We start from the raw sequence: 22224 nt of genomic DNA, 5'->3' as shown, positions 1-22224 counted from the left end.
TTACTTTCAAGAAAGAAGTGAACTAACTATTGTGTTATTTACCGATTTGGATTTATCAATATCTTTCCGAAGTGTTACATTTCGTATTTCATATAAACTAATGAAAATGCAAAATGAAGTAATAGTTTAATTAAAATTGTACACAATGTCGCAATCTACTAGATTCAACCAACTTCATTGTACATTCAACAGTTTTTATTTCTAAATCAATCATCATTACCCATCTATTGCCCCTCCAAAATCAAAGATGGTAAACAAGGCAACAAGTAATAAGCATCAAAACAAGGCAAACAGCTTGATGAGATAGAAAAGTTACCATGGAAATCATGTTGTCCATTGGGAACTTTTCGAAAGCTTCATGAAGACACAATATTCCCCGTGTTGGCAGCTCAAACCATTTTTGTATGTTTTTCATTGCACAAAAAGAGAACCAGGATGACTTATTTTTTGGGTGAATAAGGATGACTTATTCTTTTTTGATTCAAATGAAAGGAAAACAAAGTTGAGAGTTTAGTACAAGCAAATAAACAAAAGGGGGATCAGACCCTCCTTGAACTAGCAGACACCATGTCTGCAAATAAAAAGGAGATGATAGAACTGGGTGGGTCATCTAAGAAGACAAGGTGCTCTGTTTGGTTAACTCCAATGTTGGCAAGTGCATCTGCACATTGGTTAGCTTCTCTTGGAATATATTGAATGCTGCAGTTGCATCTTCTCAGCATGAAGTTTGCATCTTCAATCAATGCTCTACATGGGCAAGAACAATAAGGATGGCTTATTCAATTAGGGATTCAGTATTCTCACGAGCAGTACCACAAAGATCTGGTAGATCAGAACTTTTGGAGAACCTAAGCCATCTCTTTCTCTCAACTTGCTTGAGACAAGGCTGCATCACTAGACCAATCACAACAGCAACAAGGCTTACAACCATCACTTTGAGTGAAGAAAGAGCCAACACGATACAAATTAATATGGTCGGAGGAACAGACATCAAAATGGATCCAACAGTTCCCAAAGGTATCTTGTAAGGCCGAGATGCAGCTGGGTATTTCATTCTTAACCTTACAAATGCTATGAACTCCAAAATCATTCCAAAACAATACAAAAAGTTTTCTGCAGCTACAATCTCTTGAAAGCTCAGCCATGAAAGCAAAATCACTCCGGAAGCCGAAAATAAGATCCCAACAAGAGGAGTTCCATAACGAGATCTCTTGGCGAAAAACTCAGGAAGCATCCCTCTTTCAGCCATACCAAGAAGTTGAAAAGAGTCACTGCTCATCTCGGTCACAAACATCCCCATATTAGACATTGCCGCAGCCCCTTGAATCCAAACTCGCAGCCATACTCCACCTATCATCTTAGCAATATCTGAGAAGTACCCGTCAGTCCACAAGTCACGGTGAAGTGGTATAGCTCCCGTACCAATTAGTAGGGGAAAAACATACCCACAAACAACTAGGATCAAAGCATAGAACAGAGCCTTTGGTAGAGTCTTCTTCGGATGATCCACCTCTCCAGCAAGTGTACTTATCGAATCCCAGTAATTCAAATTCCAAAAAAGAGTGTTTAGATACAAATTCCAATCAACACTCTGAAAATCTACCACTAACCATCGTGCAGGCTTTATTTTTGGGATTGCAATAAGTCCCATAATTACAAATGGAAGGAGTGAGAGTACACCTAGAAGAACAGCAGCCCATCCCACAATGGTTAAACCCCTATAATTCAAGTACGTGAGGAGAGCAGTCAAAGCCAATATTGCTACGACTCTTGGAAAACCATCAGCTAATGCTGGGATTGCCGATTTTAAATAGTCAAGAAACAAAACTGGGTAGAGCGCATTATCAATGACCCCACTCAGCCATTTCATCCAACCTTGCTGAAACCCCCAATAGTCACCCAAAGCAGACGAAACCCAAATCACATAGCCACCATCTTCTGGGAACATGGTACCCATTTCCGCGGTTATTAGGGCTTCGGGTACGCTCCATATGAGCGGGAATATCAAAAACCCGAGAAGGGCTAGCAGGGGACCAGCTGCCTGAACAGAGTCCTCAACCCCAAATGGCCCCCCTGAAACCTCATAAAAGATGAGAAAAACAAGGGGCAAAATTGAGACTTTCCTAACACTATTTACCCTAGGAGAAGGTGTTTCATTGACAGCCACATATGATGCAGCATTGAACTCTCCCATTGCAATAGAAGTTTGCCTATTAGCTGTGTTCCTCAATTTCTGCATTCAGAATCAAATTCTTGACATAGTAAATACTGGGTCCTTTCCTAATTCAAAGAAGTAATCAAATAATTCACAAATTCACATCAAAAGAAAGAAATTTCCTCATAACAATCTCAAATTAAAGGGTTGTCAGTCACTTTGAACAATCAAATGAGCAAAATTTAATCCAAAGATAACCTGGGTCATAACATACACAGACAAACAAGCTGTCTGTTTAGGGTTTTGATTATTTCCACAATATGGGTAAAATTGAATTGATTAGAATAGTGAGAAAACACAAAGAGACTGTGCATTAAGGTCTGAAGAACCACTGAAAAGTATCAATTCAAGAAATTAAAAAGGGGAATAAACAAACCATGAAAGAAACGCAATTGGGTAGCTAAGGTCCTTCACTGTAGAAGCGAACAGTGAAGAGAAATTAGACTGTTCACAGCTCCGCCGTAGATTTATACATGCATATACATGTATAGATAGAGAGAGAGAGAGTGAACATGGAGATAGGCGGAATCTGGTTAATTGGGAGAGAGATAGTAGTGTTTGCGAGGAACACCGAATATATTTGGAATGGTGATCTAGTCTAGGATATGCCGACACATGCAGGAAAATAAAAAAAACAACGTGGCACTGGCGGCCCCTCAATAACAATAATATTTAGGAAAACAACAATGATTCATCCCACTAAAAATATCACCACTAATAGCACTAATGCATTAAAAAAATAAAAAAAAAAAAAAAAAAATACAACTCCAAAACCAAAACATCACATCATTAATGACGGGACCCACTGCCACCTAATTAGTGGGAGCACTAATTAGTGCTCCCAAGCATTTTTCTTAGGAAAATGAGTGAGAGCATTAATTAGTGCTATCACTAATGATGTAGTAATAGACTCCACCAAGAATGATTTGATATTTTGGTCTTGGTGTTGTATTTTTTTTCTTTTTTTATTGAGTGTCATGTCATTAGTGGTCTTTTTAGAACTCCAAAATTAGTGGTATCTATCATTGTTGTAATATTTAATGAATAATTACACTGATTTGACCTTTTAAAATTTAGTTTTAGGGGTTCTTTGGAGTGTCCTAAATAAGTACACTTTTTATCTTTTTAGACTAAAAAATTGAGGAAGAAAATATGGATGTTTGGGTTAACTTTTTGACTTTTTATGAAAAAAATGTGTAATAAAAAATTGTAAAAATTGATTTGTAAGGAAAAATTAGGATTGAAAGTTGTGCAACCGTAATTGTTGACTTTTGGTGAATAGTGTTAACTTTTTAACTTTTTGAGTAACTTTTTGACTTTTTAACTTTTTTACAATATGCCAAACTTGGCCTTAGATGAGTTTAACATTATTATCGAGTTTAAATAAATAATTATTTTTTAAATCGAGTTTAAATAAATATAAAACAACAATGATTCATCCCCCTTTTTTCTCCCACCCCCTTTGACCCCCTCTCTCTCTCATTGGTTGCCTTTTCTTTTTCTTTTTCTTTTTTTTCCTGTTCCTCCAATCACTACCCACCACGTGGCAAGGGGGTGAGGGGGTGACCCCCAAAAAGGGGTCTCAAGCATTATTCATATAAAAATCTAATGCTAGAATTGAATTGAACTTGAACGGAACACAAAATCTATTATTATATGGTAAATGTTTGAGGGCCACAATTTTTGTGGCCACAATGGCTCAAAACTGTCAAAACGACGTCGTTTTGGGTGCAAAACATGCCAAAACGACATCGTTTTGACAGTTTTGAGCCATTGTGGCCACAAAAATTGTAACCCTCTAACATTGTTATTATTATATAGAATAAAGCTTGGTACCTCGATTTTATCGCGACTCGATTGTCCCGAATTGAAAAACGACGGCATTTTGCTCTCTTTTTTTTTTTTCTTTCTTCCTCTTTTATATCTGAAACAGGGGAGGGACGAAGAGAGAGAGTGAGAAAAAGAGAGAGAAGAGATAAGAAAGAGAGGGAAAGCTAGCCTCACTATACCGATCATGGCTTCTGAACCTAAACACATCCCTTTCCTTAGGGCTTAGGTAAGGGATGCCCAAAGCTAGGCTCACTCTCATATCTCTTTACCAAAGCTTAAGCTTCCCTCTTTTGCCCAGTTCCTCGAGAAACTAATGAATCCTTTGACTTTGAATGCCGAAACCCCTCAGTTTGAAAGCAAGGAAGAAAGGTTCACTCGCAAAAGAAGTCACTACTTGGGCAAGAGCACGGCGTAGATCTGTGTTTGGTTTTTTGTTTTTTTTTTTGATTTTGAAAATTTGTGTTTGATATTTCTTTGTATTGAAAGATAAATAATGTGGAATTTGTTTGGAAATTTGTTTGATCAACACAAATGTTTGATTCGATTAGATCAAACACAAAAAATCAACACAAATTTGTGTTTGATCAATCTATTACCGAATCAGTTGAAGCAAAAATCAGTTTGGAATTTGTTTTGAATTTGTACTGATTTTTGCTACTAGAATCAAACATTATTAATCCCCAATTTTGCTGCTAAAAAATTTGATGGAAACAGTTCAAATTCTAAAATTCCATTTTTTTTCTCTTCTTTCGTTTTCTTTTTTTCTTAATCTTTCTTTGTATTTTCTTGCTAACCAAACAGAGAGAGTGGTTGTAAAAAGTAGAATCAGCAATTTAACTTGGAAATTGTCTATTTGATTGCTGTAGATTTCGTTTGATGTAAGCTTTCATCAAACCCAGATTTCATTTGATGTAAGCTCTATTTGAGCTCTCTCTCTCTCTCTCTCTTCCTTGAAACCCAGATCATCCACCACTACCACCTAAGTCACTTCAGATCATCTCTATTTTTTTTTTCTTTTTTTTTTTTTCTTCCCTCATGGATCTGGGGTTTCTCTACCTCTGCAAGCAACTGTGAATGGGATGAAAAGATGAAGTAGTTGAAAAAAAAAAAGAAAAAAAAAAAAGGGTCAAAACGATGTCATTTTGACCCTCGAGCCATTTGGGCCACCAATTTCTCAAGCTACCTAGCGGGGTTGTATTATATATTATCACTCCAACTTGAGGAATGCCCAGTCTTAATTTATCCCAATAAAGCATAAAGTTAGTAGGGTTTGGTTTTGGTCCAGAGATCGCTAGACGGTGTTATTGAGTCTTTAAGAGTTCATCACAGGCCTCGTTTTGATAATTCGAACCGTTCAATATGTAGAATTTGTCAAGTACTATATATCTATAAAAAATAAGTTAGTCGAAAATCGATAGTTATGTGATCAAATCAGTTTTGTATAAAACAAAAAGACAGTGAACAAATTAACGATTAACAAAAAATTATTTTTGATCACATAGCTATCAATATTCGATCAACGTGATTTTTTATAGTATAGTACTCAACGAGCTTTACACATTGAACGGTTCGGATTATCAAAACGAGACCTATGATAAACTCCTACAAGCCCAACAGTATCGTCCAATCAGATCTCAGATTGGACCAAAGTCGGACCCAAGATAGTTTATATATGGGGTCCAAGAAAATAAAAACAACAAAAATAATAATAATTTGCTCATATCTCTAAAGAAAAATGTGCTACAACTTGTGTAGTTGAGAGTTAAATAACTGCACTCCAACAACAAGACGATGAGAGTTATTGCAAGCTGGGTCTGTGGGTTGGTGGGTGATATTTTAATGAATAATGTTATATGTATTAATTAATATACATAGTGGTGGTATATTGATATTAATTGTATGGTTTTAAATATTTATAACTTGTATAATAAATGTGATCAATAATAATATCATAATACTAATTGGTACACTAATGTATACATTAATTGGTGCATGTAGTACCACCGCATTTTAATTGAATCCCGTTTATTTTAAGGCAATTATATATATATATATATATATTATCTATCTATCTATATCTATACTATTATTAAAAGTGAACACTTCACCTAGTGTTTATAAATTTTTTTTTCTACTTTTGTCAAGTGATTTTCTCCTCTTTGTCAAGTGTTAATTTCTCAACCACAAGACTTGAAGCTAAAACTATTTGGTTAACTTACTATAATACACTTTCATCATTTAAACAACATAAAAAATATATTATCGGTTTAAAATTAAAATTTATATTTTAAGTACGCACCCGTAATATACATATATATAGTTTTTAGAGTTGATCTTAATTGAGCACGTGAGTAATTTAAAATTGTGTTACATTTATCTCAAGTTCACAACTTAATTTGAGAAAATTTGAAGAGTTTATAAGGCTTCTTACAGTTTCGCTTTAATAATTTAAACTGTTCATATTATAAAGTCTTCTGTATATATCATTTATATAAATAAATAAAAAAATTGAGTAGATCCCATAATCATTATCTTTTTATTTTATTGTGTTTATTTCTACAAAAATAAATAGTCATTTTTTTAAATATAATTATCATCTATTTTTTGAAAACAAACACGACAAAATGAAAGTGTTACGATTATCAAATTAATTTTTTTTTATGAATAATATACATATCTTATAAAATAAATAATTCAAATCATCAAAATGACTCTCAATTTGATGAGATATGAACAAGTCCAACCCTTTAAAATTAGTACGAAGGGATTAGATATTTCCATTGTTGGAGTCAAGAATTCAAGTATTTATCTACATAAAGTTTTAACTCTGGGGTTTGGGTTGGATTTTTCTTTTAAGAGCTAGGAAAGATAATATATTTAGGACGTTGTTAAAAAAAAATAATAATAAAAAAATAAAAAATAAAAAAAAATTCTTATGAGTGAAAAAAATGCAAAATTTATTTATTTTTAATTGATAATAATCAATTCTGTAACTTTTTTTTAAAAAAAAATAATCTTCTTTTTTTAAAGTTTCCAAACGGCCCCGAACATTAGGTTAATTAAGGCCCATATTGAAGAAGGTTTTCAAATTTTTAGGTCCTTTATAGTGTATACCAATTTATTTGCAAAAACCTCTTATAATAGGTTTAGATTAATTGATAAATTTAAAGGTTGTATTTGGGTCATAAATTTTGGTAGAGAATTGAAAAGAGATCTCGGTATAATTGAAAAAAATGTGATTAATTTAATGAATCAAGTTTAAACAAATTTTAAAAATCGATAAAATTTTCAAACAAAATTTGAACAATTAAAAGTTTAGATGGTATGTATAAAATTAATCATTTTTTTATTAGTTTAAAAAATGATCTATATATAATAACTCATAAAATAAACAATTTAAATCATTGAAATAAAAATCTAATCCACCAAATACACTTGGAGACAAATCCTTCACTTTAGACCTCACATTTCAAAATTTGACTGATTCAAGTAGAGACTCGTATGATAAACACAAGAAATCAAAAAAAAATTCCATAGCCCAATTGGTTTCATCATGATAATTATTAGATCGATTTATTATTTTTTTAACATATAGTATTATATAAAATAAATAATTCACATAGTTAAAATGAAACTAGCCAAACAGATGATACACACAAAGAAAATTCAAAACCCTAAACAACACTTTCTAATCTAAAAAAAAACCAATCTATATATAGATTAATTTTACATATCTCATTATTATTTCTTATTGTTCATCCTCCTTACAGGTTAAACTGACTTTTTTAAAAATGTGGTAGAGTTCAACTCTTATGTTGTGTTAATACGAATATTTTTTTATCTTTATTAAAAAATAAATTAATAAACTTATCTTGGATGAAGTTTTTTTTTTTTTTTTTGAGAAAATTACATATACCCCTTAAGGTTTGGCTAAATTACAAATACCCTCCTGAAGTTTGAGAAATTACAAATTTTTCCCTGAATGCTATATTTACAAATCAAATTAAGGAATAATTTGTTATGAAATATAAATTTCAAGTGATAAATTGTTATGAAAATACAAATCTCAAAAAATGAGATGTAATTTTTAAAATCTCCAAAAAATATCTATAATTTAATCAAACTTCGAGAGAGGTGTATATGTAATTTGCCTCTTTTTTTTGACGTAGATTCTTGACCCATTTGTTCTCACGCAATCCACTCCACTTTTAGGCGAATTCGAACCGATTCTCTTATGTCCACTTGGAAAGAAAAAAAAAAAAAAAAAAAAAGAACTAATCTAACGGATAATATTCAGACACTATAAAAGTGGTGAACAACAGAACTAATCTAACGGATGGTATTCAATTGAATTTTTAGCTGCGCAAGCTGTGAGCCCACCACGTGGAGATACTGAACAGAAATACTCTCAGCGCCGTCAATATGGATGGTATTCAATAGCCATTCATTCAACTTACATCTATATTATGATTACTAAGACCATCTCTAACTGTTCATTAAATTTGGTATCAAATTTAAAATTTGATAAAAAAGTCATTTTTTTGAGCTTCAACGGTTTCACCAAATCGATATCAAATCCAGAATTCAGCAAATTTTTTACCAAAATAAGAATAGGCGAAGCATTTTACCAAATCACTGTTCCTAACCGTTGGGAGAGACCAACCGGTCAATCAGCCGATTGCCCGGCCGGTTGACCAACCGATCGACCGCCTAAAGGTTCAAACGGTTCGAAGAAAAGGTTCAAATAGTATAAAAAAAAAAAAAAATTTGCCTAACCGGTCGACCACTAAAAGGTTCAAAAAGTTCAAAAAAAAAATTAAAAAAAATCAAAAAAAAAAAAAATTTCGCTTAACCAGTCGACCAACCGGTTGTCCCCGGCACAAATTTGATGAAAGTGCACCGTTGGAGCAAGTGGTATCAAATTTGGTAAAATGAGTCATTTTTTACTCAAATTTAATGAAAAATCTAATTCACCGTTGAAGATGCTCTAAACAATTTTACTTTTTCATCAAACTGTTTAAAAATACTTAACGATTTTCTTCAATCAAAAATTGTCAAATGATTCTTGTCATAATCAAATTCTTCAAACAAATTGAATATATAACTGCAAACACATGATTAGTATTATATAATGTGTAAACTCCAATTTAATATGAACACAAATATCGTCATGCTTTTTAATTTTTTAAAATTATCCCAAAAACATTCTAATCATTGTAGCCCTCATTTACTTTTTACACATATATCACTTACATTGAAATTTTATAATACATACTTCAAAAAGAAAGATCTATCATGCATCTAGTTATGCTTTTTTTTTTTTTTTAGTATTTAGTTATGATTAATTGTAATATTTTTTTTGTATGATTTGATTATAATTTATTATACTTTTAATAATGATTTAATTATAACTTATTGTAATAATTATTTTGATTACTATAAAAAAAAAATCATTAGAACCCATAACCTAACACACATAACTAAAGTATACAAACAGAAAATTCATACTTAATTCCTAAAACAAAACGCTCATAAATATAATTTATATTTAAAACAATGTTCGTGACACATTATTCCTTTTCTTTTCTTTTTTATGATCGAATGTCTGAGCTAGTTACGCACACAAAGCGCCCCCTTCATGTGAGTGGGCAGAGCCCGCAAGCGTAGCCTTAAAAAGTAAATTTCTCTTAATGAGAGTTTAACCTAAAATCTAGAGAAAACACACTCCTAAATCTCAAATTGCACCTATTAAGCTAACCTCTTGAGGTTTCCTGTCATATCATTCTTAGACATTTCCAACCCATCACTTTTTCTTCCATCAAATTTAAATTTGATGAAAAAACTAACATTTTGCTACTCCAACCATTTCATCAAATAAGTATCAAATTCAGAATTTCTCAAATCATTCATCAAATTGAGGATGAATGTGCCTTCATTAAATTACTATTCATAACCGTTGAAACTGTATGTCATTTTCACTATCGACCAACCAGCCAGATCTGGTCGGTTGTTTCTCCAAATGACCACCTTCTTGCAAAAATTTATGAAAAAATTACACTGGCTAGTCAACTTGGCTAGACATCCGCCCAGTCAACTAGTGTTTTGATAAAAGTCCGTTGAAGCGCGTCATATCAAATAGAGTTTTTACTCAAATTTGGTGGAAAAAAAAAAAGGTTGAAAATGTTCTTATATGAACTTTACATAGCCTATTTTAAAAAATAGATTAAAAGTTAGTTTTTTAATTTTTTTAAAAAGACGTACAAAAAATAGAGATAATACGATTCAAAAAAATTAAAAAACCAAAAAAAATAATTTTAACAAACTTACCAAAATAGGCCATATAAATAGTATTTTCTAATTAAAATAATATCTACAATGAGTCATTCCAAACACTAAAACCAGGAATTATCATAACTTACCTATAATGTTAATAAATAAATAAATAAATAAAAATGTGTATACAGTAGAAGAAACCCATCACTCTATGTGCACAAGTACGGATGTATACATAGCATGCGAGAGATTTGAGAGGGAATGTTATAGAATTACCTGGTCATCGGCGTGGCCACTTTGATTCTTGGGACCTTGTTCTGTGGAGCCCTCACTCTCAACAGGGACTTGATCCGCTGCTCCTCCGGTGACGGAGATGCCTGTGGTGGTGCTGCGTATCTCGGAATCTGAACCGCTCGTCTCTGCTTTTGTTGGCACCATCACCGCCACAACTCAGAACTCTGATGATCTGATAACAAACGAACCAATAATTGACGACTCACAGCAAGTCTTCACCGCATGTAGTGAGAGAAACAAAAGTGTGTGTTTGTGTTTCTGATATTATTTTTGTCTAAAATTCCAGTCTTTCAGGTATAAGGAGATGTGAGAGAGAGAGACGTTCAAAACATGAGGCTAACCAAATGGGCGTGATTGGTAATTTTTGGACTTGTCCATCTCCTCTTTTCTAAAAGCCACTCAAATTTCCATAATATATATTCTTTTAGTTTATTTTATAAATTAAATTTTATTTTGATGATGCAAACAATTTAATTTTTATATCACCACACATAAATCGTGTATAAAAATAATCAAATCGATTTGATTATAACATTTATTTATTAAAAATAATATGACAAATACTATTTAAAAATTATATTATTCAATTTTTAAAAGACAAAAATAATGAAAGACTTTGGTTATAATTGTTAAATCGACTTGATTTTTCATAAATGATTTTTTTATGGATAATTTACCAGTTACGATCATTGAGGTGATACTCACGATGGGTCTCATCGACCTAAATAATATAATCTAATCTGTAAGTTGGACAAATTAAATTCCATATATTTTAAAATTTATTCACTTACTATTAATTGATTTTGAATTGCTGTGAAACTCTTTTTAAACTATCAAAAAATTCAAATTAAATAATTACTTTTTAATCCCCAAATACAAAGATAAATTATTTACATACTATTTTTAATCAATAACATAGTTAAAACTAGTAAAAGATAAAGACTCATATATAATTTATCCATAATTACATGGTATGATATGTGTCAAATTTGATTTCTCACCAACTCAATCGTTTAAAACTCATTGTCAAGTCATTATGAATAAATTGTGTCCTTTAAATTATGAGTTTTTAGGATTTCTTTGAAAAGAAAAGAAAAATTAGGAGTGGTACATGGTTGACTTGCCTTTGTTAAGTAATATATTATCATTGCTAGATCAATTTAATTTTTTGTTAATGATATACATATAAAAAAAATTAAATAAATAATTTTAATCATTAAAACGAGATTCATAATAAATTTACGAGTCCGAACAGCACTCTAAATTGGAAAGACTATGCGCAACGACTAATAAATAATTTTCAAATCTCAAATTTATTATCTTCCCCTCAAACAAACAAACGTATAATTGTTGAATCTCAAATTTATCAGCAACATAAAATATATTATTTATTTTTTAAAGAAAAATAGAGTGGTGTAGGAAGGAGCCCTTCAAAAAATAGGAAATTAAAACTTTGTGGTCCACCAATAGCTGGCACTAATATAATATTTAAGGTAAATTATCAATAGGTCATAATAGTTAAATTTAACTTTCATCAAGTTCTATTAAAAATAAGTCTTAGTAAAATCGTCGCTAAAATAATTTTTTTTAACAATATATGTCGCTAAAAATTGATAATTATTGATTTTTTTAGTCACAATTTTTATAAATTGTCGGTAAAACTTACAATTAGTTATTTTTTTGTGATAAATTTTTTAAACTGTAGCTGAAAGTTAAAAATTTGTAATTTTTTTATGATGTATTTTTTTAAATGGTCACTAAAACTTATAATTAGTGATATTTTTTGTGACAAGATTTTCAAATTGTAGCTAAAAATTAATAATTAATGACGTTTTTTAATAATGTTTAATGAAAAATACCATTAATTATGATAGAACCTACTAGATAATAAGTTCATCTATTATGACCTACTCGTAAGCCCCGTATATGTTTACACATGTACTCCTCTCAAGTGTGAATTCGTTTAAATAATGTGAAAAATACATAATGACCATGTTTGGTATAGTTTTTTTAAGCTAAAAATTGATAACACAAAAACAGAAACCAAAAACATCCACCTCTCAGTTTTTAAATAATTAATTATTTTTTAATTTTTTAAAATCTATTTATACTTAATAAGTTATAAACAAAAATTATATTAAACAGTATCACACATACTATCAAATCAAATAAGGTATAATCAACGACAATCCAATATTTGATTGGTTGATTTTCAAATTTTGATAAGACTAGTAAAAAGTTGTGTTATTAACATTTATGTGAACAAATTCGCACTCACTCCCTCCCTCTAAATTTGTAGTATTTATGTTGTTTAATTAAGCCAATAAATAATATATTTTTATTAAAAAATAAATTTTTCACAAATTAAAGATCTTAATTAATTTTTAACAATAAAGTTTTCAAAATTATTAACAAAACAAATTTAAAAATATAAATAATTTTTTAAAATATCTCAAATAGTGAAAATATACCAACAATTTGAGACCAAAAAAAGAAAAGTATAACATAATAACAGTAATACTTCGTCATATTTTGGCTTTCTTTAGAAAGTTAGTTATTTCAGTTGACTTTTTAACTTGGCTAAAAAAATTGTGTTTGGAAATATATGTGATTTTTTTTAGTTGATTTGATGGTTAAGAGAGAAAAAATGAAATGATGATAGATAGAATGTGACATTTTATCTTAGGGAAAATTGGCCTAAGGTCCCTCCTCTACTTTTGATATGAGGAGAGGTCCTTTATAATATGTTTTGATGGCTAAGGTCCCTCAAATTTATTTTAGGTTATAAAGTACCTAAATTACCCTTCCTTTATAACATAAATTTGTTTGAATATTATATGGCTGACTTAACTGATACATTTTGGAAACCGAATTTGAAGTGGAGATTTTGTCGGAGTTTTCGTCGGAGATTTCAGTGGAGATTTTATGGTGGAGATTTCGTCGGAGATTTCAGTGGAGTTGACGAGAAAGATTGCTACGATCGTGTAGATTTTGTTGGAGATTTCGTCGGAGATTTCAGTGGTGTGATAGTGTATTGATCGCGTAGATTTTCAGTGGAGTTGAATCAGGTTTGTTTTCGATGGAGATAGCACATGCATTTTGATATTTGTTTTGAATTTTTGTGTAGAGAGAGGCCAGCTTGATAGAGTTGATTTTTATTTTTGGAATTAATTTTTTATTATTTGTTTTTTAATCAATTTGAAAGAGTGTTGACAGTGTGTTGATCGCGTAGGTTTTTGAGTTGAGTTGAATTAGGTTTGTTTTCGATTTAGATTCCAAATGGATTTTGATTTTTGTTTAGAGAGAGGCCAGCTTGATAGAGTTGATTTTTATTTTTGGAATTAATTTTTCATTCTTTGTTTTTTGATCAATTTCAGATAGTGTTGACAGTGTAGGTGATTTTGATGTTTAGAGTTCATTTTTGGTGCTTTGTTTTTTATCAACATGCTGATGAATTATAGTTGTGTTCTATGTTTTTTCAAACCAGAGAAATTTCATTTTCTGCACTATTGTTTGTGTAGTCCAGAGGAAATTATAAGTGCATATGGACATATTATTAGAAGTTTGTAATGGAGATAGAATATGAGAAAGTGAATGTAAGTTCATAAATTTCTCTATACTTGTATTTGTAGTTCAGAGAAAATTGTAAGTTTGTTACTCACTTTCAGTTTGTAGTTCAGAGAAAAGTATTTCTCTGGACTTGTATTCTATGTGATTTTTTTTCTATAATTGTGTTTAATTGTTAGCAGTAAATTTCTCTGTGATTCATTAAGTTTCTGTGATTTTGTTTTTTATCATCTTGAAGGTGAATATCAGTTTGTAGATGTCTTTGGAGTTTTATTTTAAGTTTAGAGAAAATTATAATTTTTAGAAATTTCTCTGGACATTTATGTTGTTCTTGTGAAGTGTTTCTGTGATTTTTTTTGTTGTTTTTTGTTTCAGTTTCAATGGACAGTGCAGTGTTGTTGCTGTGCAAATATGGGAATGATACTATTGTCATTAATGTTTCATGCGAATTGAATTTTGAGGAATTGGTTGGCATTTTGTGTAAAACATGGGAGAATTTGAAACCTGAGACTATGTGTATTTCATATTCTATTTTGGGCCATCCGAATTGTATGGTTCGAAATAATATTGATTTTCTGAATATGTTGAGGGTTGTTTGTGCACGCGGTGTTGATATAGTTGATGTTTCAGTTAGTAGATGTAGTACTTCTGATGAAGATGATGAAGTGGGGTCTAATTGGGTAGATGTTGTGGATGGTGAGTGTGATAGGCTGGTGGATGTTGAAAGGAATTCACTCTCTAAGTTTTGTTCTCACCAAGAAAAGGTGTTATTGTCGGCTAGTTGGCAGAATAATATTACGAGTGTTGGACAAAAGTTTGAGGGTGGTGTGGTTGAGTTCCGTACTTTTTTATGCAAGTATGCTATTGAGGTTGGTTTTCAGTTTACGTATGTTAAAAATGACAAGCTGAGGGTTACGGCAGAATGTGCATATAAGGAATCAAGGGGATGTATGTGGCGTGTACATGCTTCTGTTGAAAAAACAAATGGGTTCTTCTACATAAGGACTTTGAACAATGAACATACGTGTGGTGTGGCGGTTCGTACGAGTAAACATTCGAGGATGACTTCCAGCTTGGTTTCTGGGCTGATACTTGAAGAGGTAAGTGCAAAACCTTTAACTCGTCCAGTGGATGTTGTGAAAGAAATGAAAGACAAGTATGGGGTCTCAATTAGTTATAATTGTGGTTGGTTGAGTGTTGAAAAAGCAAAATGTAATACATATGGGGATTCTTGTTTGTCATTTGATCAATTACGGTGGTATTTTGATGAGGCATTGAAGAACAATCCAGGGAGTCGTTTTGAGTTAGATTTTGAAGATAACAAGCGTTTCAAAAGAGTGTTTGTGACTTTTCATGCATGCATTGCTGGTTTCAAATATTGTCGGTCATTGCTTTTTCTTGATGGAACATTTTTGAAAGGACGATACAAAGGAGTTATGCTTGCTGCAACGGGGAAAGATGGGAATGAAGGTAATTGTAAATATATCTATTTTTATCTAAGTATGTGAATTTTCTATACATGTAGGAATTGAGTGAATGTGAATTTTCTCTGGTTTTGGCCATTGTGTAGATTTTCTATTGTTGTGGCCACTGTGAGAATTTTCAATGGATTTTTGTCAATGTATGAATTTTCTCTGGATGTTGTCATTGTGTGAATTGTATCTGTAGGTGGTCACTAAGTGAATTTTCTCTGTATATTATGATTGTGTGAATTTTCTCTGTAGCTAGTCACTAAGTCAATTTTCTCTGGATGTTGCCAATGTGTGAATTTTCTCTAGATGTTGGCAGTGTCAAACTTCTCTGGTTGTTTTATTGTTCTATTTTTCTCTGTTGTTTTGTAGGTGGTCACTAAGTGAATTTTCTCTGTATATTATGATTGTGTGAATTTTCTCTGTAGCTGGTCACTTATTCAATTTTCTCTGGATGTTGCCAATGTGTGAATTTTCTCTGGATGTTGGCAGTGTCAAACTTCTCTGGTTGTTTATTGTTCTATTTTTCTCTGCATGTGTGTACCTAATATGCTTGTTCCTATTTGTTTTGTAGGTTTTTTTCCTGTAGCTTTTGCTGTTGTTGATGCTGAGAATAAAGACAATTGGTGTTGGTTTCTTGAACATTTATATGGAGTATTAGGATCAGAAAGGGTGATAAGTTTCATATCAGATCGACATTGTGGAATTGTGGAGGGAATTGCTAGGTTTTTCCCTAACTGCTTTCATGGATTTTGTCTGGAACATCTAAAGAGAAATTTGAGGGATAAGTTGTCATGTGGAAACACAAATTTGGTTAGGGAGACGATTGTGTCCAAGTTTTCAGAATGTGCATATGCTCCAACAAAGGCATCATTTCATTTCAAGTTAAATGAGTTAAAAAGTGAGGGAGGAGACATTGTGAGTGTTTTCTTGAGAAGTTTACCATATGAAAATTGGAGTGATGCATATTTTGCAGGGAAACGTTATGGTGAGATGTATTCAAATGTTGCTGAGTCATTCAATTCATGGATACGAGAAGCTCGGCACTTGCCAATAACAAATTTGGTGGACATGATACGGTTTCAAATCATGAATATGAGGTCTGATAGGAGGCTGCTCTCTAGTAAATGGAATAAAATTTTGTGTCCTCGTATGGATAGTGTGTTGGAGAAGTCTTTTTTGGACGGAAGGACATGGAATGTGAGTTTATCATCTGATAATGTCTTTGAAGTGCATTGTTTTCCTTCGGTTATGGTTGATCTTGGGTTGAGAACTTGTTCATGTCGAAAATAGGAAATAAATGGGTATCCATGTCAACATGCTGTTGCTGCAATTTTTAGGAGTGGAAAGAATTTGAATTCATTTGTTGAACCATTTTTTCATGCTGATATGTATCATCAAGCATACTCCTTTTCGATTGGCCCAGTTCCAACTGTTGAAAAACCTGTGTGTAGCATTGAAGATGCTATGATTTTACCTCCATTGAGCAAGAGGCCTGCTGGGAGGCCGAAGAAGAACAGAATTGCTTCTACTGGAGAGTTTTAAAGGATGATTAAGTGTAGTCGTTGTGAGAGTATTGGTCACCATAATAAGAGGACATGCAAGGAACCTTTGTTAAATAGTTGAGGATTATACATTTTATTGATGGAATAATACATTTGATGATTACTTTGTGTATTTTGTTTTGTGAAATTTATTTTTTGGACAGTGTATATAATAATATCAATCAAATTCGTCCAGAGAAATTTTTCAATATCAGTTAAAGTGTGTTTGTTGATATATACTATAGGCAGTGGGTTTGTAGTACCTGTCAAATTCATCCAGAGAAATTTCCCTATGGCAGAGAAAATTCTGTGTGTTGTGTTTTGAAGCTTCATATTCATCCACATAAATTTGACAATGGCAGACTAAAGTACTGTGTGGATTGTGTTTTTTCAATTTGATAATTGTTTTGTACTAACACAGTGCATTAGAGATTGAATGATCATATAGGCACCTTCTTTGGTGAGATATGAGTTAAATTTATCTGTAAATTTCTGGTAGCTTCATATCAGTCATTTCAAGAAATGTGCACAGCAGACAGAGCATTCAAAAAATTATTGTACAACCAAGAAACAAAATCAAGCTCTTTTGGAATTTCTCTGAGTTGAGAATTTCTCTGAGTTGAGAATTTCTCTGGACCAGGGAAGAATTTCTCTGGACTCACTTGAACTCAGAAATTTGTGTCAAAGCCAGAGAAATTTTCATCCAGAGAAATTTTTCACCATCAGAGAAAACTATATGGGCATTGTGTTCTGAAATTTGAAATTCATGCAATGAAATTTTCCAGTGGCAGATAAAATTACTGTGTGCTTTGTGTTTTGTTGAGTTTGATGATTGTTTTGTACCAACACAAAGTTTTACAGATTACATGATCATATAGGCATCCCCTTGGGACGATACAAGTTAAATTTCTCTGTGAATTTCTGGTAGTTTATACCAGAGAAATTTCTGCAGACAATTTTCTCTGGCAGACAATTTTCTCTGGCAGACAATTGTTGAAATTTACATTAGTCGAAATAAAAAAAAAAATGAAATTTAGATTAGTCAAGAAAGGATATATACATATATGTGAGACAATTTTCTCTGTGTGGATATGTACATTGTCTTCCTTTCACTAGTTTCACTATTACATTTGTGGTTCTTCTGGGGGTATTTCAATTGGTTCAGTCCATGACCGGCCAACTTCGGTCACAAATCTCTCTATGAGTTCTGCCCTCATCAACCTTATCTCTTGTGTGGACAATTTGGATTTGATAGGTTCATGCTTGCTATATTGTTTCATTATATAGCAGACAAAGAGGCCACAATCCAGACTGCATACAAATTATAGGTATGGTTTGTTTTAAGAAACATGCAACTGAAATTATCTTATTTATAGATGTATGAAACTTACGAATCGCTTTCTTGTTGTGGAGCATTGTTGACATACTCAAAGTCATAACTTGTGTTTTATGAGTTAATTAATTTGAAAGAGGGTTGTGATTGAGCGTCTCTTTCAAGACAAGCTTTCAAAAAATTCTCCACGTAATCTTGCTGCAAAAAAATAATTTTTATATAACAGAGAAATTTACGGACAAGTCAATGGGATTCTATGAAAATTATCATTACATAAAGATGATGATGGATCAGAGAAATTTGCACTCGTTACCAATTGTTTTGCATCTTTGACATATTTGTCTTCTGCATCATCCCTCCTTGGCCTCAGTGAGTTGTAGAACCTCCATAAATTGTCTTGTTTGTCCAGGACAAGCAAGGTCCAGTGATTTCCATGTGTGGACTTCTCATTACCTCCAGTATTTATTGGGAAATGGAGGAACCTATAGTTCCTCCATGCTGTTTCAATATGCTTGTCAAATAAGGACACTCGAAAACTTTGATTTTCTGTCATGTTGATGAAATTCTGTGCTCAGAGAAAATCAAAAAATGGTTTTGTTAGTGACACAACTGACTTCAAGAAGTATGTTAAGAAGAGAAAGTAGAAAGTAAATTCCAGAGAAAATCAAATAAAATAGTAGTAACATACTAAGCACATGGATGTGAAAAAAAATGAGGTTGGTTGTTGTTTCTCTCTGATTTGGTCAGCCAAAAGGATCTCTCCATAGCCATCAATGACCTGAAAAATATGATTTATAATTGTAATATTGTTTTATAAAGGCTGATGGAACATTGCAGAGAAATGTTGATGAAAGGGAAAGACTTACATTGTTGGCAATTTCTTTTTGCTTTATGAGGTTTCCAATGTCTTCAAAGGTAATGATATTCAACTCACTTGTCCAAATTAAAGCTCTACAAGATGACAAAGAAGGGATTGAATTGTTGTTAATGCAACATAAGTTTGTAATTTGTTGTTTGTTATGTTCTATTTTGTTTGTTGTACTTACTCAAGCCCAGACACATTTGATATGTGCTGCAAGATGTCTTTTATATGATCTTTTATCAATCTTGAAATGGGAAGAGTTTGTGGAAAGACCCAAGATTTTGTGATGTTTATAGGTTGAGGCAAGACGTATGCATTAGCATCAAGCACTTCTTCGTCCTTCGTGCTTTGCTCAACTTGTTTTGCAGCTTGTTTTGAAGCTCTAGTCACTTTCGCAACTTTCGGATATTGGAATTCTAGATCATACTGTTTTTCCTTCCTTTCTTTTGCCTTTAAATTTTTTATCATTGAGGTTGGATCTTTTTTGACTGTAGGCAGTGAAAATATTAGGAAAAGTGAAATTTCTCTGAAGCAACAGATGATATTTCAATATGTAAATTTATTTAATTCAATATTTTGCAGTTACCATAGAGTTTCTTCTTTTGTTTCGGTTGTTGTTTGTGTGGCATTTGCTCTTGTTGGGTTGTTGGTTGTTGTTCCAGTTGCATTCCAACTATACACAGTGAATATCAAACAAGCCCCAAAAATGGAATAAGAAAATATACAGAGAAATGAAATGAGCAGTAGAAATATAACTAATGTGTTGAGAGAGATATAACTTCCAGAGAAAATTACCAATGACAAAGAAAATTATAATAAATAGAAATTTCTCTAAGTTATGATGGGACAAGGACATAACTTTTTGTGGCTCAAGATTTTCACTGACCTTGTGGTTGAAGTTGTGTTGGTGTTCGGTATGGTTGTGTTGCTAGTTGGACAGATAGTTCTTGAACTTGTTCATGCAATTTGGCATTTTCAGTTTCAAGCTCCGAATTTGAACACCTCAACTGTTGAATTGTTTTTGCATCGTCTGCTTTTTCAACCTCCAACATCCTTAGTTTCATTCGGATTGTGCTTTCTTTTTCTTGAAGTTCTGAGTTATGTGATGTCAGAATTCTTATTGAAATATTCTTTTCAGCAAGTAATTCCATCCAATTTCTGTCTTCTTCTTTTTTAGATTGAGACAGTGTCTTCAGTCTTTGACGTAGATCAGCAATTTGGGCATCCTTTGATTCCTCAAATTCTTCAGGCTGATGCATTGTTGAGCCACAAATGCCATCATGTTGTTGGTCCATCGGCTCATTATTTTCTTCTTCATCACTTTCATCATTGTTCTCTTCTTCTTGTTCATCTTCATCTTCATCTTATTGTTCACTGTCTTCTTCTTTCTGTTCATTTTGTTCTTTGTCTTCTGGTTCTATTTCTTCACTTTCTTTGGTGGTTTCTTCTTCTGTGCTGCTTGCTTGATGTTCTTGTCCATTGCTGGCTTCGTATTCTTCTGTGTTGCCTTCTTTTTGTTCATTCCCTCCATCTTCAGATGGATCTTGTAATGTCTCCTTGAATATGACAATTGCCTTTTTTAATTCTTTCTTCGTCTTTTTGCCAAGACAGAACTCCTCAAATGGGTTTTTGACTAGCTGCTTGTTATCAATCTGTAACAGGAGACTCTTTTATTAGAGAAATGTTACAAAATTCACTGAGAGAAAAAATTCAAATAAGGAAAATAAAATTCATCTAAATGATACTAATTGGAAACAAACTTCAGAGAAAATTGTATTGGGCCAGAGAAAATTAGAGACATGGAGTTAATTTTATGGGGCAGAGAAAATTATGAAACAGTGAAATAAACAGTGTTTATAAGTTAATGTTTTACTATATTTGTGTCAGAGAAATTTGAATTCCAGTGAAAATTCATTAGAAGGGTAGAAATAAACAGTGTTTATCAAAGATGCAAGGCACACAAGTTATGGGCAGAGAAAATTACACACAAGGAGATAAAATTTGATGGGCCAGAGAAAATTATGTAACAAAGAACATAATTCAGATATTAGAGAAAATGAATCAGGGCATATAAGTTAATGTGTTACAATTGTGGTCAGAGAAATTTGGATGGCAGAGAAAATTGATTACAATGGCAGAAATAGACCAGTGGTTAACAAAGAAGAAAACAGAAATTGATATTTCAGAGAAAATTAATCTTAATCAATCAATGCACAAGGAGGGAAACAAAGCAGTGGTCAGAGAAATTTTGAAATTTCACTGAGATTTCGGTAGCAATAGGAATCTAACCTGTCGAGGTGCAAGAGAGTGAACTGGTGTCTTCTGCAGCTGTTTTGTCAAGGTTTGAAGGTTCCACTTGGCACATCTTGGGAAGTCTGTGGTGTTACTGTCTTCTGAGTCAATGATAGTTGCATGTTCACATAGCCAATACTGTGATGAAAATGAAAGTAAATAAAATTTTGTAAACGCACAAATTTGTAAGTATGATAACTGCAAATTTGAATGGATATTATACTTACCAGCAATACAATGACACACCCCGTAACTTTTTCTGGAGTTCTGTGCAATGCCATGATAGAATCAATCAATGTTGATGTGATTGCTTCCGGCCAATCATACTGTTTCATTGATTCAAGAGGTTCCACATACTTTATAAAAACCCAACTTATTGAATTCCCACTTGTTGCAAAAAATAGGGTGAGACACAAGTACAATGTAACAATGATTGCTACATCTTTAAAGTCAGTTGGTTGCTTGCCTTTCATTGCTTTGACCAAGGCATTTTTAAGAACAGGACCAGTGAGCCTTGTGTCCTTTTGGAATCTTCTCCTGAGGAA

At 32.3% G+C, this 22224-nt stretch overlaps 4 protein-coding genes across 5 annotated transcripts; 1 reads left to right on the top strand and 3 right to left on the bottom strand.

Moving 5' to 3' along the window:
- Nucleotides 1-136: 136 nt before the first annotated feature.
- On the bottom strand, nt 137-11002 carry LOC114298080 (putative polyamine transporter At1g31830). 2 transcript variants are annotated; one of them, XM_028242589.2, is made up of 2 exons: nt 10595-11002; nt 137-2233 (listed from the first exon to the last, which is right to left on the bottom strand). In XM_028242589.2, the coding sequence occupies exons 1-2, from the start codon at nt 10754-10756 to the stop codon at nt 776-778; spliced, it is 1620 nt and encodes a 539-aa protein (XP_028098390.2). In that variant the 5' UTR covers nt 10757-11002; the 3' UTR covers nt 137-775. The 2 variants fall into 2 exon arrangements, with proteins under 2 accessions (XP_028098390.2, XP_028098389.2); XM_028242588.2 differs by lacking the exon at nt 10595-11002 and adding an exon at nt 2592-2856.
- A 4476-nt stretch (nt 11003-15478) lies between these two features.
- LOC145805282 (uncharacterized) lies at nt 15479-17953 on the top strand. Its single transcript, XM_082900394.1, has 3 exons — nt 15479-15649; nt 16223-16848; nt 17900-17953. Exons 1-3 carry the CDS (start codon nt 15616-15618, stop codon nt 17951-17953), a joined length of 714 nt encoding a protein of 237 aa, XP_082756520.1. The 5' UTR covers nt 15479-15615.
- Nucleotides 17954-18241: 288 nt separating this feature from the next.
- On the bottom strand, nt 18242-19694 carry LOC145806097 (uncharacterized). Its single transcript, XM_082901860.1, has 6 exons — nt 19572-19694; nt 19392-19476; nt 19214-19303; nt 18839-19090; nt 18584-18723; nt 18242-18503 (listed from the first exon to the last, which is right to left on the bottom strand). The coding sequence occupies exons 3-5, from the start codon at nt 19220-19222 to the stop codon at nt 18640-18642; spliced, it is 345 nt and encodes a 114-aa protein (XP_082757986.1). The 5' UTR covers nt 19223-19303; nt 19392-19476; nt 19572-19694; the 3' UTR covers nt 18242-18503; nt 18584-18639.
- Nucleotides 19695-19935: 241 nt separating this feature from the next.
- LOC145806096 (uncharacterized) lies at nt 19936-21001 on the bottom strand. The gene is made up of 2 exons (XM_082901859.1): nt 20274-21001; nt 19936-20060 (listed from the first exon to the last, which is right to left on the bottom strand). Exons 1-2 carry the CDS (start codon nt 20680-20682, stop codon nt 19951-19953), a joined length of 519 nt encoding a protein of 172 aa, XP_082757985.1. The 5' UTR covers nt 20683-21001; the 3' UTR covers nt 19936-19950.
- Between the last annotated feature and the right edge of the window lie 1223 nt (nt 21002-22224).

This window comes from Camellia sinensis, chromosome 13 (assembly GCF_055761805.1).
Source record: "Camellia sinensis isolate YWXY chromosome 13, ASM5576180v1, whole genome shotgun sequence".
Lineage (NCBI taxonomy): Eukaryota > Viridiplantae > Streptophyta > Magnoliopsida > Ericales > Theaceae > Camellia > Camellia sinensis.
This window is presented reverse-complemented; position numbering and strand designations above follow the sequence as displayed.